At 39.7% G+C, this 16,827-nt stretch overlaps 1 protein-coding gene across 3 annotated transcripts in view; it reads left to right on the top strand.

The window, feature by feature from the left end:
- The window catches only part of cpne5b (copine Vb), a 133,837-nt gene that overhangs the window by 100,247 nt on the left and 16,763 nt on the right, over positions 1-16,827 (top strand). For all 3 annotated transcript variants that reach the window (XM_037102452.1, XM_037102453.1, XM_037102454.1), the window contains 5 exons: positions 8,931-8,972; positions 9,231-9,306; positions 11,817-11,870; positions 12,533-12,594; positions 16,252-16,298. In XM_037102452.1, the coding sequence (XP_036958347.1) occupies positions 8,931-8,972; positions 9,231-9,306; positions 11,817-11,870; positions 12,533-12,594; positions 16,252-16,298 (281 nt within the window). The remainder of the gene's footprint in view (positions 1-8,930; positions 8,973-9,230; positions 9,307-11,816; positions 11,871-12,532; positions 12,595-16,251; positions 16,299-16,827) is intronic.

The following is a 16,827-nucleotide window of genomic DNA, read 5'->3' as shown; positions in this document are numbered from 1 at the left end:
AAAATGTGACAAGCCACAAGCTGTAACAGCCTGAAATGCTGCAAGTCTTGAAATATCACCAAGACAGTGCTATAAACAGGTTACATACTTGTGCGTGGGTGAGACAGAAACTTTTTGTGCCGTTGCTTGCTTGTTGTTGTGTCCATATTTCTATCAGATGGGAGTGGGAAGGTCTGTCTGTCTGTCTGCCTTTTTAATTATATAGCGCTTAAGAGCCAGTAATAACATATTTTTCCAACCTCTGCAACAGTACATTATCATGTAGGCTGTATTTATGCAACAAACACTATTCTTAAAGGCTGTCAAGGTTTTTGACCTGTGTAATTGCTGTTTATATTCATCAACTGAAGGAAAGCTTCCAGGGATTTGAAAGGTGTTGATGTAGTGTCCGTGCCCTCAAGAGCCAGTGAATACAAAAAACAACTGAATCAAATAAAAAACATTTTTTATTAGACAACATAAATAGAGGTCTAAAAATCAAATTATCAAACAAAATAAATCAACCACATTGCCCTGATTAGACCCTATAGGGATCTTATCTTATGCCTGGGCCTTATGGCCTAAGGTCAATGGTACCATATTTTTCCTGCTAACTAACTACATGGACTCGTTTGTCTTCATGTGTTGGTTTGAAATGAGCGTACTTTTGTTTCCATGTGTGCAGTAAACTGACTGAATCAAACATTGTGGCACATTTAAGCAGCAAACCTATAATCCGTAGTTGTAAACTTGACAGGGCAGAGTAAACTTTCCAAACGAAACAGATTTAAGGTTTTTGAAAAAAAAAAAAAAAATCTTTTAAACAGCTCTGATGGAGCTCTGGATTTATCAGGAGGATGACGGCTTTACGTGTACAAATCCTAGCTGTGTCTGGGACCAGATGTGTTGAAGAACGTGTGTGGACATCTCCCTCGAGCTCCAGCCTACGCACCTCCGTCTTCCCCGCTAACTCTCTGAGCCTGTCTACCTGAGCTCCACTCTGTACCACAGCGGGGAAGAGCTACAGCATAGCCTGCAACCCATCTGTCCAGCATTCGAGTTTGACCTCAAGTAACCCCTCTGCTCATGGAGCCTCCCTGCACTCAGCCCCTGGCAGCTATTCCACCTGCACCGTTTCACGATACATTTCTTTAAACCTTTCCCCGTCTAGGTGTCTGCCTTTGGGTCATGCAAAACTATTACCAGTCATCACACATCGTTTCTGCTGCTGGGCGATTTACGCTGGTAGTATAGTTAATATTTTCCTCCTCAAACACTATTTCACCCATCCATTATTAATCAGGACGATCATTTTCATGACCCGTATGATCCACAGACTGAGATCTGTGCATCACTATTACGCACACAGGGACATGCATAAGTGATCCTCCTACTCAGTAGAATGTCAGTGCAATTTGCTCTTTCAGACACAGTTGCACAGTTGTTGATTGCAGAGGCCCACGACCACACACCTGTCCCTTAATGAGGACGTGTGCCACTGTTTGAATGGCAATGTGCCAGGAGCTGTGCAGGTGCTTTTTATGTGCAAACTGAAGATGCACATTAGATCAGGTGGATGGAAACAAACTTATATGGATATCCTTAAGGATGTTTATTGCCTTCGTATTCAGTCTTGCTTTATCGGAGCTCCTCGAGAACTCTCTGTGACTTACTAAAATGCTTTGTCTCCAAGTCTGATGCCTCATTCTCATACAATGATCAAATGGGACCTGCAAAATGATATGACCCTATGAAGTGAGTTACACAAGATGCAGATATCATGTACAAGAAAACATTGCCATGTTTACTGCTATCATGTCTTGGTGGAGAGGCAGTGACTGGGGCTCCAACTGCATGTTATCTGTGTTGGCACTTATTCCACTCTGTCTCACTCCAAGTCCAGCACATGTTGGAGACAGGCACCGGAGCACCTCTATCTGTTGAGAGTACGAGCCCACGCAAGTGTGTCAGTGGATGACCTACTGTGGATTTACTTTGCTCTAATTAGATCAGTGCTTTAGTTCAGACATTTTCCTCTCATTAGATGCACCAAAGGGCAAAAGGAAGAGTTGGAGGGAGGAAATGGGTAATCTGCTTTCCCATCCCTCTAAAGGAACAAAAGAAAGAAGATGCGATCACTTTCTCTCTCAAACAAGGCAAATAAGCAGTGGTGCAAAGGCACCGGAAAAATAATGCTGTACTGTGTTTCAAAGAGCCAGTGGCGATGTGAGATCCACTATAAATCACATGATTTTTTTTGTCTGAAGTCAGAAGATGTAAATAACAAATTTGCATTCCAGTTCCATGGTCCCCCTCAGCGACTGTCTCTGTGAGACGTGTATTGAAATGACTGTAAAGATCTCACTGACAGCTGCATTTCTGCACATTTGCCCTGCCTAGTCACATATTTCAAAAAAAGACATGAACATCTCACTCGGAATTAGCTGTATGTCCTCTTTTTATTAAGAGGTGAACAGTAAAGCAGTGAGGTCCAAAATAATGATTTTAAATTTAATAAGACAAAAAAGCACTACTATTAGATTTGTACCAACAGTTGCCAGATACATTTTTGTGTGTTTTTATCCATGACAGGACAAAAAGTGCATCCGTAATGACCACTATTACAAAGACTTTTTGCCATGGAGGAAAATTTTAATGTTAAACTATTTTCCTGCTTAAAAAAAATCACCAGCTATATAAATGTGCAGACACACTGAAAAAGGCTAAACTTGACCGAGTCTGCACAAAATATGTGTTGCTTGTTATTGCCAGGAAAACAACACTTGGAAAACCGAGATCTGAATCATCGCCAAAGGCTATCTGTCGACAATATTTTAGTCAGATCTGTTGGTAACCTTTTAAAATATCTCGCAAACACACAGACAAGGTTAAAAACATCGCCACCTTCGGACTTCGCTGGCTGGCGACAGCCAGGGTGGCGCAGTGATTAGACTGACTGTCCTTCAAGCGCCAGGATGCAGTTGAGTCTCTGTTGACAGCAAGCGTTTAAAGTCTCCTTGAGCAAAAGCATCTCTCCATACATACACCCTCTCTAGTCTGGAAGCCACGGATTACATTTTGGCAAGGAAGAGGAGAGTACTTGGAAGGGAAACGAAGTAGCTTGATGGGAAGGGAGGACAGGGGGAGAAATGAAAGAGAGGAGAATAACAGATAACAGGCAGCAAAGGCACATATACTTGAAGTGTTACTGAAGGAGACACAGAAATCCTGAACGTCAAAGAGCCAGTTCCAAATGAGCAAGTCAAGAAGAAGAGGATAACGAAGTGCGAGGACAGAGGGAGGGAATTCAGGTTCTTCTGTGTTCTGCTCAGGAACTGACAAGTGAGAACGTTTTAATTCCCCCAATCTTTCGTTCACACCCGCTGTATCCTGTGCTTTCTCTGTGTAGGTGGCAACTAAAAAAAGAGAGGTTTATTTTTATGGTGGTACTTCATTAAAAACACCAAAATAATCAATTCCTCCTCATTACTATGCTCACCCAGGTGACTCAAGCATTGTCTATTTTCATCCCTGGCAAGAGATCACAGACAGATCCGTGTAATTGGAGTTGAAGAATTGTTCCGTGTCAAACGCGGTGTTCCTTTTTTTTTCAATCTCAATTATATGCGCCTCCATTACAGAAGATGAGTCATGTTCATTAAAGACGCCTTAGAATAGTAGCCCGAGATATCTGTGGAAGATTAGTTTTGGAGTGTATATTGTTCTCAGGGTTCAAGCGGCCACTCAAGGATCTGAACGCGGCGAGTCCTTTGATGCAGCCGTAAGTTGTGATTTAAAATAAAATGATGTAAAATGGTGAGGGCTTTGAGCCAGCGCGATGACGGCTTCCCGGTGCTTTGTTGGAGGAGCATGCATTTGTGTATGAACTAGTCTATGAGAAGGGACGTCCTCCCTCTCTTTCTGTATCCATCCAACATCCGTCTCTTTTTCCATGCGGGAAGAGAAGCATCATGTTTCTACCACCTAGGTGACGAGCACATTTTCTCTCGCTCGCAGCCTTGAAGGTAACCTCAAAAGAACAACCTGTCACCACAGAACGACACGGGCCAGGTGGCAGGGAGGAAGTTGGGCTTATTTCAGGGATCTTTCAATTCCACAGTGACAGGAAAGAGTCTCTGATGTGCCGCTTGCCTCTGTTTTTCTTTGGATCTCGGATGGTGTCAGTACTTGTGTAAGACGAAGAGGGGAGAGAGGGGAGACATTGGGGGAAGATCAATGTGACTCGGGCATGAAAGAGCCAAAAATAAGTTTTTATTTCCCCACCCCTTCTTCACTCTACAGGGACATTGTTTCTGCTGCATTTGTGTAGAATGAGTGTCTGTTTTCTCCCTGATGTTCTTTGAGTGTCGGCGCTGCAGTTACAATTTTTAGAAGAAGTGCTCCATAAGAGTTCACTTAGTTGCTCTAAAGCTGGCAAGTATCCGAGTTTTAGAACAAAGTGACATCCATTTTAATTGAAATTTGGGGTTCCCTCAGTAGGATTTTCCTTTAGAACACTTTTAAATAAAAATAAAAGCATATATAAATCAAAGTATAATATTTCTTGTTTTTGAGATCACTATGATTATTGTTGGGATTCTGATTAAGATCCACTCAACCCATGGAATCATTTAGTCATTAGCACATCAAACTGAAAAACAGACTCTTTTAGGAACAGACATCCTCAGTGTCTCCTTTCCTCAGGCACTCAGTGGTGATAATGAGCCTTTATTTATTTTGGCACAAAAAAAAAAAAAATCTCCAAGGCTCGAATTGTTGGCGTGACACAGGAGTACACACGTTTGGCTGCTTTTTCCTGTCCATCATAAAAGCCGAGTGGTGCCAAGTGAAGTTGTGTAGTGAGTCAACGAATGTAGCAGAACTTTTAAAGGTGCCCTGGAAAGTTGCTCGATCACCAGTTATGCTGTGGAGTTCTGTACAAGCGGAAACCCTTGTCTTGCTTGTATACACACATGCATATACAGCAGCAGGCACATCTACATCATGCAGCAGGTTTCACACGACTGTGCTGATAGATAGTCGGTGGCTATAATGTGCCAACTATAATGTGATGGAGCCATGTGCCAACAATGGTAGTGAAGTAGAAGACTGCCAGCGAGTTAACAATAAACCTTTTTTTAGACAACTTTTATAAAAGCGATGTCTGTAAAGCTGTTTACAGGACACCTCAAACTGCAAAAATGTTAATTATAATTGTCAATTATGCCTCTTTCTATTATGAATTCTTAATCCATCAAGGATTTGTATTTGTAAGCCTTGCTCAAGGCTAGAAAGCGACTTCAAAATCTGTGACATCACAATGCAAAATCTATGGACTAAGTGGGCCAGGGAGAAACACGACTGCACATATTCAGTGGGCTGCACAAGCATAAAGTTTTTTGGCATCTGCCTCAGGCGAGAATAAATAGACAAAGTAGGCCCACTGTGCCTAGTTCTATCATTAAATCTATGTTGAAAATGGATGCAAACAATGTGCAATTTAACACATTTATAAAAATACACTGTAAAGACTCTCACTGTAATAAAACAGTAAAATACTAGTAGCAGGGACGCCAGTATTATACTGTTATTTTACAGTGCAACTACTGATATTTATTTTAACAGTATAATACCATTTTTGGATTACAGTACATGATGGTAGGATAACTGGGTTATGGTAATTTTACAGCGCATCTACCATAATTTATTTAACAGTATATTACCGTATTTGGGATTACAGTACAGTACAATAGGAGAAGTGTTGGTGATGGTAATTTTACAGTATATGCCAGGGTGTTATAAAATCTGTTATTTTTGACTTATTATAAATCCTCACCAATTTAAAAACAAAGTATGCAGGGCCTCTCAAATACCAAGCCCTAGGCTACCACATTCATCCCAACAGCCAGTCAACATCCATAAGTCCTATAATAAATACACAGCTTGACTTTTCTTGTATTTGTCTAATGTCTTGCTGTCTAGTGCTTAGAGTGGATCAGAAACACATTCAGCAACAACATGCATTCATCACTGTTCATCCGTTTGTGCTCAGTTGAAGAAAAGTAGCAGGATAAAGGAGGACACAGTGGAGGAGAGTAGCAAAGAGTGGGTAGTATGACGAGCAGTCACTCTGACGCTGTTTTCAAGAACCAAGAACCAGAAGTCACAGAGCAGAGCGCTCTAACACTGTTAAAGTTATTCAACTGATAAATAATTTCACTTAACTTATCTGACTTAATAACTTCTACCAAACTGTCTGAGCTGTTTCTGCCTCAGTTTCTGTCATCAACATAGGGTTTCTATGCATGCCGGCTCAATGAAGAGACATAATCATAACTGATTAATTGATTAAATTTTGTTGCTATTGCCAATCATTCCTAACCACTGAACTTGAATAAAAACCAGATGCAGACCTTTAAGTAATAAGTTCGAGAACCCTGGTATAGAAGACAAGAGAACATACATTCCATAACATTGCTGTAGTTTATAACAAAGCGCTCATTTGCACAGCAGCCTTTGTAAGATTCGTAACATTGAGAACATTTGTATTACAAAAATGACAAGGTAATGCATTACCACATTTGGAAGAAACTGTCTCCAATAAATTTACTGAACTCATGAGCATAACCTCAGACGCTGAATTAAAATACCATCAAGAACAGTGTAACAGTCTAGCTTGAAAACAAGTCTTTTGCATGTGAACAATAGAAAGTGTACATGGAGAAAGGAAAGAGGGGGAGAAAGAAAGAGAGAACAGTGAGTCCTTGACAGCAGCATTTGGCTGGTCTCCTCAGTCACTGATGACGAGTACCTGTAAATAAATAAATAATCAAAATTTGCAACACAACATCTCTGGTAAAATATAAAAATATGAAAGACTGATAGAGGGAAAGAAACATAAAAATGAGGGGAGAAAAATGGGCCAATAAACTGTTCAAGGGAAAGAGAAAATGGTTAAAGGCAAGACGAAAAGTGCAAAGAAGAGAAAAGCAAAAGACAGAAAGGAGAGAGGGTGGTTAGTTATAGTTAAGGGAGGGTTACCTCTGGAAAACTAGTGTACAATTAAGTTAATGAAGTTAATTAATACATGATAAGACACTGACACATTTTACAATTAAAAAAAACCTTCATGAAGATCAGCAACACTTATGGCTAATTGAGCTAAAGCTAGCTACAGAGCTTGCTTCACTAAGCCCTATTTTTAGCAACCTGAACTAACGAAACAGACCTAATGAAACATCTGAAATGTCAACATATTGCCACTCAAAAATGAGTAGTTTGGGGAGTTTGATCAGTAAAGAATTGTTATCATCAAAATAGAAACACAAGCCCACAATCATCAGTAAGATGATGATAGATAATAACTGGACTTGAGAAGGGATTAAAGAATAATAATATTTAACAATATTTTACAATTATTTTAAAATACAGTAAGATACTGTTGTAATCCACTGTACATTTGCAGCAATGCATTACAAATACTGTTTTATGCTGTTAAATTATAGTTTTCTACTATAATTGTTAAATGACTGTTAATTTACATGTGAGGGATGAATATTTAACAGTATTTTACAATTATCATAAAATGCAATGGGATACTGTTGTAAATCCACCGAAAATATACAGCAATTCGTTACAATGTAGGGTTAGCTAAATGTTTTTCAGACCACAAGTATACACACAGTGGGGTATGGTGGATGCAAACATAACTTTTGTTTGTTGACAAGAAAACTCCAGATGGCTCTTTTGAATACTTTGCCCCAGAGATCATTTTGAAACAGAAAGAGACAGACACTGGCAAACTGCAATACTTTTGTAGAAATGGCTGTAGATTGGTGTGATGCCAAAGAGGACTGCTCTCTCTTAGCCGAGGACCGAGTAGAAGGAAGAGAGCTTGGCAGCTTGTTGCAGTTAACAGTTTCTCATCTAGTGCAATATACATCAGCTTCAGCAGTGACTTGACTGTGTGAACGATCTCAAATATCACCCAAGCTTCGCCCCTCTGTCTCAGTGTGCTTAGATGGAAGATATATTTTCTCTCCATCCTGTATGAATTTTGAAGTGATACCACTGACATATGCTCTCTCTCAACTGACATGTTCATATTTAAACCTGCGGTCCATTTAAATATGGGGGGCTTGAACGTAACATCTGTTACATTCAAGCCCTTGCTGAGCCTTGTGGAAAATTACTATACTATACCTTGGATAGAAAACTAAAAACAGGTAGTACTTTTACATTTTGCATTTAATTTTAAATATATGTAAAGTGTGATTTTAAAAAGTATACTTTGTTATAAGTATATTGTAAATTGAACACACATATACTTTTAAAAGGTATACTAAATTGCAAATACCTGTCAGTATGCTTTCTTGAGATGTACTACAATTTCACTTCATTAAAGGCATATTTTGATAGATTTACAAACAGTGCGCTTATAGCCCTTCAGACCCACATCCCGCATTAAAAAAAAAAACAAAAAAAACAAAAAACTGATTCTGACTCCTCTCCAACATAAAATCAAAGTGGAAAAAAACACATTTTTGCTGAAATAGTTCCATTCCAATGGGCACAGGGTCCAAAGGGGTTAATCTTCATTTAGTGAAGTCGTACTTCTGTGTACTTTTAAATGAAAAAAATAGCACATTACAAGTTGACTTATCATCAACAGACTTGACTTGTACTGATCCTTAGTCCTATTACAAGTATGTCAAGATTATATATATTAAGTAGTCTATGGCAACTTTACATAAAACAGTAATGACTGGTTTGCCTGAACTGAACTGCAGCAAACAGGATTACGGAGAAGCCGAGGGCAGCATAAGCGTGCGGACCGTGTTTGTGTATTTACAACAAACTACTGAATAGACCTCGCAGTGAGATTATTTGCCAACTAGCACACTGATTTTAAATCTGATTACCTGTGTGTCTGATGTTTTTTTTATCTCCAGAACAATCAAGGTGGAGGTGTATGACTGGGATAGAGATGGCAGGTGAGTGGGATTGCCAAGACGCGCCACTGCTGGCTGCTGGTGACGGAAGGGAACTTTAATTTAACTTTCAACTTAAGGGAAATTTAAAGAAGAACCACCTATCTTCAATTGTATAATATGAACTCAACTTGCTCACATATATTTACCCAATCCTTTCGTGTCAAGATGTTCCATTTAGTTCCAAACACCTGTCCTGTAATATGTGCCTGACATTTGTTTCCTTCTCACAGCTGTTTCTCTCTCTCTATCTTCTCCCAGCCATGACTTCATCGGGGACTTTACAACCAGCTACCGAGAGCTAGCTCGCGGGCAGAGCCAGTTCAATGTGTACGAGGTGAGTAATTCCAGAGTTTGGTGGTTCAACTCTCGTCTCCAGATATCTGGAATCCCTCTTCTCCGGCTGTTTTGGCTCACAATTCTGATGCAAGTGACTTTTATATCTCTAACATCACTTTTGCACTGTTTTCCGTTGCTCTGGCACACTGCTCCTTCCTGTGGATATCTTATACTCTTGCAGTTATCATGTTAAAAAAATCATTCCATACATTTCCACTGTACTTCTTTAAAGGGCACTTGTGTGGTGGAGTATTTGTGCGTATCTCCCCTCCTTCCCCAAGCAGTTATGAATCCAATTAATTGTTTTTTTGTGGCCCTGTTCTTATTTTGCAACAATAATGACTTAGATGCTGACAGTCACAGGCTCGGAGCTACCTGCAGCAGCGTGAAACAGGATTAATAGGGGAACAATCTCTTTCTCACTACTCTCTTGGGATAGCACACAATGCAGCGCTGTTTGAGAATTACCATCACAAATAATTTAAATGTCAAATTCCAGAATCAGAGGTAGGTGGGTTAAGCCTGAAAATGAGAATATCTAAATCATTGCCTCTTTTTTTTAACAGAATTGATTTTACTTCATGAGGAAATGTTCCAGCTGTAAGATACACATCTGCCACCTTACCCCAACCATAAAGGAGGGCATGTCAATATCTTCATGCCTCTGTGGTCTGCTGGCCTTCAGCCAGAAGACAAATACCTGTCTTTTGGATGTCAGCCCCATTATACGCTCCTCGTGATTCCTCACTACCTCCCAGTGAGACTGAAAGGCCCTTTAGTTTTTGCATCAGCAGATTGTTCATTGTGTCAGACAAATTGCCATCCCTCCATGTTAAATTAGGGGCTGTCACTTTCATGCCCAGCAGCCATAGAGAGGCAAGGTAATGAGCTGAGACGTCTTGTGTCTCTAGATTGACATTTCTCTCCTGTTGCAGCGCTGATAGAATACGGGTAAAGGAAATGTAAGTGTTACAAGCTTAAGCCGGGCTCACCCATCGATTGTTTGTAGCTGCAGATTTGTGTGTGAATTTCCATGTGATCCACTTTGATAGTGTGACTGACATGTATAGGATAATCCAGGTGAAGAGTTTCTATATTAAGTGCGAGGCTTTTCTTCTAACAACCATATGTTGCTTCATAAACACATATGTTTTCTCACCTTCCTTGAATTCTCCTGATTTTATTCTCCCTTTAAACTGGAAACAACAAGCGATGGCATGTGGCTCTCTTCCTGCCGCCCACACACACATCTTCATCACACTTGTTGCACCCAATTATGAAGGATTATATAGTAAAACTACAGGGTGTGAATGTGTGTGAAGGAGGCTGAAATGGCAATTTGGTTTGAATTTGTGTAAAAATACATTGTTACTCGGCAAATCCAGCCAACAAGATGTAATGGGGACTCTTGCAATGATTTGCTACTAATTCAATATTTTGCTTAAATGGATTAAGAGTTGACTGTGTTTCAGTAAGGTGTTTGCTGCTGAAGAGCCAAGCAAATGAAACCTGTTTTACTTAATCAAGGATTTTTTAACATATATGCTCAGATTTAAATTGATTTTGGCACATGCCTGTTTAATTTGGTTTATTCTGGTTTAATTAAATGTGCAATACGTAGTTTTGTGGTAAACTCCAAAAGGTCATATTCACAGCAGTCATTAGGTAACGTTGTAAAATATATTACAATAATATTTATTCATTTGATAAGTGAATTTGATAAGTTAATAAATAAGCCAGAAGCCAGAAGGTCCCCAGAACACTGTTTGAAGTCAGAAAGGTGGCTACTTAGGTAAAATAGAAATACATTGAGTTGTCCTTTGAGGAAAGTTTGTGTATTCATATTATTTAGTCAAGACAATGAATCAATCAGGATTTTTCTCTGATTAAAATTTCTTCCACAAAATTACATGGTGCACCTTTAATATTTTATTTCATGACTGTTACTGGCACTGGTTCACACACCTGTACAAAGTGTTTACATATTGCCAAGTGTATTTTAAAAAGACTGTATGTAGTTAATAAGACCTTACTTTTATATGGAGAATTTCTGTATTATTATACACAACTGGTGAAAGAGATGTTAATGGCATGTGGTAATAATGGACGTGAGCTATACAGCTGTCATTCCATGCATGTTTATTTAGCTATGTGATAAAGCAAACATTTAAAGTTAGTGATTTTTGTGGTGTTTCTGTATCGCATAAGTCAAAAATTGCAAGTAAGCACTGTCCAACACTCACCCTGTTCACCTGATTTGGCACTCTCAGGCTACTGCATCGGCCCTAAACTGAAACAAACTCAGTGGTTGCCATTTTTAGAGTGTTGATGGTGTTACCGCTGCTGTGGACCCTTTCTGGAGGTCCAAGTTGAGATTTCTACAAAGAAGAGATCTGTAAGCTTCACAGCCAAGTATGTGTGTAAATGCAGGAGAGGAGGACGTTGAACTGAAGTTAAGCTAAGTTGTTCGGTTAAGTTTACCTGTACCATTTTCTATTTATTTTGCAGGTGATTAATACCAAGAAGAAAATGAAGAAAAAGAAATATGTCAATTCTGGAACAGTGAGTATGGCTTCAGCAGAAAAAACTAAAAGCAAGACTGGCACTGCGCCTTTTTTCTGCTCCACACCTCCTTCTCTTCTGTCAAATGATTCCTTCTTTAATTATCATGCTTTTCAGTGTTGGCTCCTTGGAAGAAGATGCAAATCTGTGCCCTCTTTGAAAAAATTAAGTAGATTTCCTCATTAATTATCATACCACACACCAAGTAATTCCACGTTTAAAGGGACAAATATTAAGCTTTGCTAATTCAGTAGTGGCCAAAAAAAAATCACAACTACAGCTGTGTGTCTGGATGGCAGTTTTGTATGTAAGTGGGACAAAATGAAAGATGAAGCTGCTGCAGAACTTGAAGGACATAAGATCTGAGAGATCAGAATGAGAGACACAAACGACCAATTCTGACACCAATTTTCACACAACTTACCCAGCAGTGAGGGCATCTGCAAGCAATGCATACAAATGGATCTCATCCTCTCTTCAAATTTGTCCTCAGGCGATGTAAATGAATCTCATCAGAAAGCAGCCGACTCACATCTAGTACCAGAATGTGTGTTGAGTGCCGAACAACGTCGAGATGTGGAGCTTTTTTTTTTCTGTATTTCAGAGGAAAAGATCATTACCACTAAGATTTACCAAATGCTTCTCCTTGTGTTTAATCCCAGGTGACCCTGCTCTCGTTCTCTGTGGAGTCAGAGTTCACGTTCTTAGATTACATCAAAGGAGGGTGAGTGAGAACGACTGTCTGCATACTTAAAGAAAGCATGAAAGGCTTTCTCTCTGTGCCCCTTCATGGACACAAATTCCTGTTTAGCCAACAAAACACGGTGGAACACAACTTAGTGACGTTTCATTCTGAAGGAGACATGGGAACCAAAATACATTCATGGGAAAAATACAGGTCTCCTTGTTAAAGTTGAGAAAAGCCATAGTTGGTTGGAATGTAACCAACTATGGTATACTCAAGTACTGTACTATGTACAATTTTGAGGTAATTTCCATTTCCAGCGTTGTGCTTCTTAATACTTTCAGTCCACTCCATTTATCTGATACATTTAGCTACTAGTTACCAGTTAGCTACTAGGCCATTACTCAGAACAGATGCTACATCAGAGCAGAAGTACTGCATTGTTACATTTCTTTATTTTATAAGCAATCAGAAACACTAATAAAGATGACTGGAAGAATGCTGAATGTCTGCCACAATAATCAGCCTGTACGATAATCACTCTACCCCTGTACTTTTAAATAATGGGTTTTATTCTGTCTGCTAGGATTGATGATTTTGTGACCTCTTGTGATCGATTAGATCAGTTACTGGCTCCTCTCTTTAGAGTCAGAGTTCTGGAGGCAACAATTGCTAAGCGAACAAGCTGGCATAAAGCACGGCCCAGTTCAGCAAGTTTAATGAAGTACGCAGGAATTTACACTTGCATAACAAACCTTACACAATGCGTCATATAAAAGAAGCTCATGGAAATAAGTGGGTAGCTATAAGATATTGAATGTGGTTGCAAAACAATGGGATGAGCAAGGAATGGAAACAACTTAAGTAAAAATGAGTCAAGGTCAGATTTATAAGGCTGCTGCATCTGGAAACAACTCTGGTGAGAGCCATGACACCGAACAAAACAAGTATAGTCGTGGGTGGTAAAACCCACTGAATGAACTGAGACATGCATGAGTTTTGATGATAATTGTCGATGACTTAATCATTACAGGTGACCCCCTTTAATATTTATTGGAGTAATTGCCTCAAGACTGCCACGTCAGTCCTGTACTTAAAAAGCCTGCAGTAGGGGCGCCGCTTACCTCGGTTGATAGTGCGCAACCCATGTGCCAAGGCTCTGCAGCGGACCCAGGTTCGACTCCCGGCCCGGGTCCCTTTGCTGCGTGTCACTCCCCCTCTCTTACCCTGTTTCCTGTCACACTCTTCAAGCTGTACTATCAATAAAGCCAGAAAAGGCCAAAAAACATACTTAAAAAAAAAGCCTGCAGTATCTTAAATCTTAATCACTACTGCCTTGTGGCTCTCACCCCCATTATGATGAAGTGTTTTGAGCAGAGGGCTTCTCCAGGACATCAAATACAACATCCCTGCCAACCTGGATCCTCAACAGTATGCTTTCAGAGCCAATAGCTCCACATTTGTTCCCATATCCACTGCCATCCACTCAGTCTTAAGACTGATAACAGCTCTTAAGAATAAGAACAACAACTTCTTTGTAGTAAAATGCATAAATCTCTACCCCGTTATCTTTTAAGTAGTGGCACCATAAGTGTTCAACTCCAGCTTTGTTAAATTGATTGGTTCACAGTAGCTGCTGTCTGTAATTGGCCCTATTTAAGTGCCAAATATATTTCAACAGAGCAAACTAAGGCCACATCGTCAGTTAAAGAGCTTTAGGTTGACATGTGAATATCAAGTACGTCTCAGGTGAAGTGTGCCTTTCAGACGAGTTGGGCTGCACTTTGATCTCCACTGTCCTATCACAGCGGGTAAGCTGTCATGGGTTTTATGGGCTGTGGCAGCGCTGACAAGTGTGACAGATTCCACCGACAGCTCCTGGCTTTGGCTGATGTATGATACAATAACCTTAAGGTTTAGCGGCCTCACTTCAAAAATATCATTCTCATCAGTCTACACCCTAACATTACTCGGGCACTTACTGAGCCTCTTGCTCTTTACAAAGTGGATGGAAGTGAGGAAAGTGTGTCACCTAAAGTGTCCGAGCTGCATGCAGCAAAGCAGGTGAAACACCACATGTCAAAACAATTCTGCACAAGGTGTTGAAGCCATGTCAGGTGTTGCAGGGGTTGTGACGATCACAAATTAACCGTCCATTCAAATGATAATAATATGCATTTCTCATATCAGGTTAATAATTGGAAGATTAAATTTTGATAGCAAAGAATTTGAATCAGGATGAAAGGTCCCATATTATGATCATACCTTTATTTTGGGTGTCTGCTACAAAATGTTTATGCGCTTTAACGTTCAAAGGATTTAATGTCACTCTCAGGCTGAACACTATGTTTTAGGTCCTGTCTATTTAAGGCCCCCTTCCCAAAAAAAAACTGTTTGCTCTAATTGGTCGACTCTCACAGGCCTGAGCAGGGTCTGCCCATCGTGTTATATGCGTCAGCTCTGCTGCTGTTTTTGCAACCTTGACTGTGCCGAGGGCGTAGCCAGGTAGATGTGACATCACAACCTTACGGATGTCTTGGCGGCTTGTTTAAATAAACAGTTTCTGAATAGAGGTTTTGTGCATTTCTGTCTTAATACTTTCACAGTATTTTAAATATAGTATATTATTTGTAACCAAAATTCATGGAAATCTCACTTTCTACAGCATCAGAGCTTTAAGTACTGTCGTGAAAGGGAAAAACTAAAACAGGAACAGGAGACATTTCAATAAAGTATGGTAACATCAGATATTTTCACAGAGTAGAACAAGACCGTTGCTATGTTCTATCTGTGTAACTGAGACCATTAGGAAGAAAGAGGAAAGGAGATTGCAAATTTAAAAAAAAGACACGAAAGTACTACATGTTAGCAATGTCAAGAAAGCTTATCTTACAAGGGCTCAACAGAGTGACAAGTCTCTGCAACAGATGATGATGAAGTGGAGCTTCCTTTTTAAAATACTGACCTTTAGCTTGAAGACTCATATGCTCAAAAACACGCGCACACAGAGCAGATGGGGAATGCACATCTACATCTAAAATAAAAATAAAACTGAAAAACACACTCTGCGTGATGCATTTGTATAATTGTGCTTGCAGTGATAGGAATACATTCACAAGTCCTCATAAATAAATGAAGTCAGGTTCAATTAATATTATCAGTGTTGGGGTGTGGAATGTTCTTGAAGCTGAAAAGTGAATGTGAATCTTAAACATGTTAATTTTATGTTCTATATCATACATTTGTTCAGGCCCCCCTGAGGCCTCGTCTCATTGTCACTATAGTGCTTCATCAGGAGGGAAAATTGGATTATGATTTGCTCTTAAGTGATCCATCAGTCTAATTGCTTTCTACCCTGCTCAGCATCTCAAAGGCTGCTTGGCACCTTGTGATACTCCTTCTCATGGAGGTAAAGTCAGATAAAGAAGGAATGTAATCTGCAACTGCACTTTGTGTCTTTACACAGATGAAAAAGGCAAGATAGGGCAATTTAATATTTACCAAAATAAATAATTGCCATATTTTGTGTTTGATGGTTCTCCACTTAAGGTATCATCTTTTCTTATATCAGAAAAATGTGTGTGTATGTGCCTGTGTGAGAGAGCCCTAGAATTTAATGAGGCCTGGCATGTTATTATTGGCCGGTCCTTGTTGTTGATTTTTTTATCCATGTCCTCCTCTTCATCCCTCTTCTAGGACGCAGATCAATTTCACTGTGGCCATCGATTTCACAGCATCTAATGGTGAGTGATACTAAAGGCAAAGTGTGTGTGTGTGTGTGTGTGTGTGTGTGTGTGTGTGTGTGTGTGTGTGTGTGTGTGTGTTTGTGTGGAGAGGAGGGAAGAGAATAGATAGTAGTGCTCTTTGAATGTGGCATGTCCGATTTCGGAATCAATCAGACCAAATACACACAAGCAGACGGTGCATGCACACACACTGTCACATATAAGTGATAGCTTTTCCTGGATTGTTCTTCCTCCTAAACACTCTGTCAGTACAGTCTAAATAAAGGCTATAATGGCCGTTTTAGCAAAAATGAATTAAAGCTAATGGTGTAAAAACCTACCAATTAACTTAAAGACAACCAGAGTGTGAAAGAACGCCTTATTTTTTTCCTTTTTTTTTTTTTCGGGTCTGAGCGAGGTCTCCAATGTGAATCACTGCTGTTTGAAGAAAGTGTGTATTTCCCATTCGCCCCTCGCTGAACAGCAACTGACCAATCATAGCCTAGCAATAACAAGTGAGCAATACAAGATGAAAATTGCCAGCATG

Source organism: Acanthopagrus latus, chromosome 6 (assembly GCF_904848185.1).
Source record: "Acanthopagrus latus isolate v.2019 chromosome 6, fAcaLat1.1, whole genome shotgun sequence".
Lineage (NCBI taxonomy): Eukaryota > Metazoa > Chordata > Actinopteri > Spariformes > Sparidae > Acanthopagrus > Acanthopagrus latus.
The sequence above is the reverse complement of the archived record's forward strand: the minus strand, read 5'-3'. Positions and strand labels throughout refer to the sequence as shown.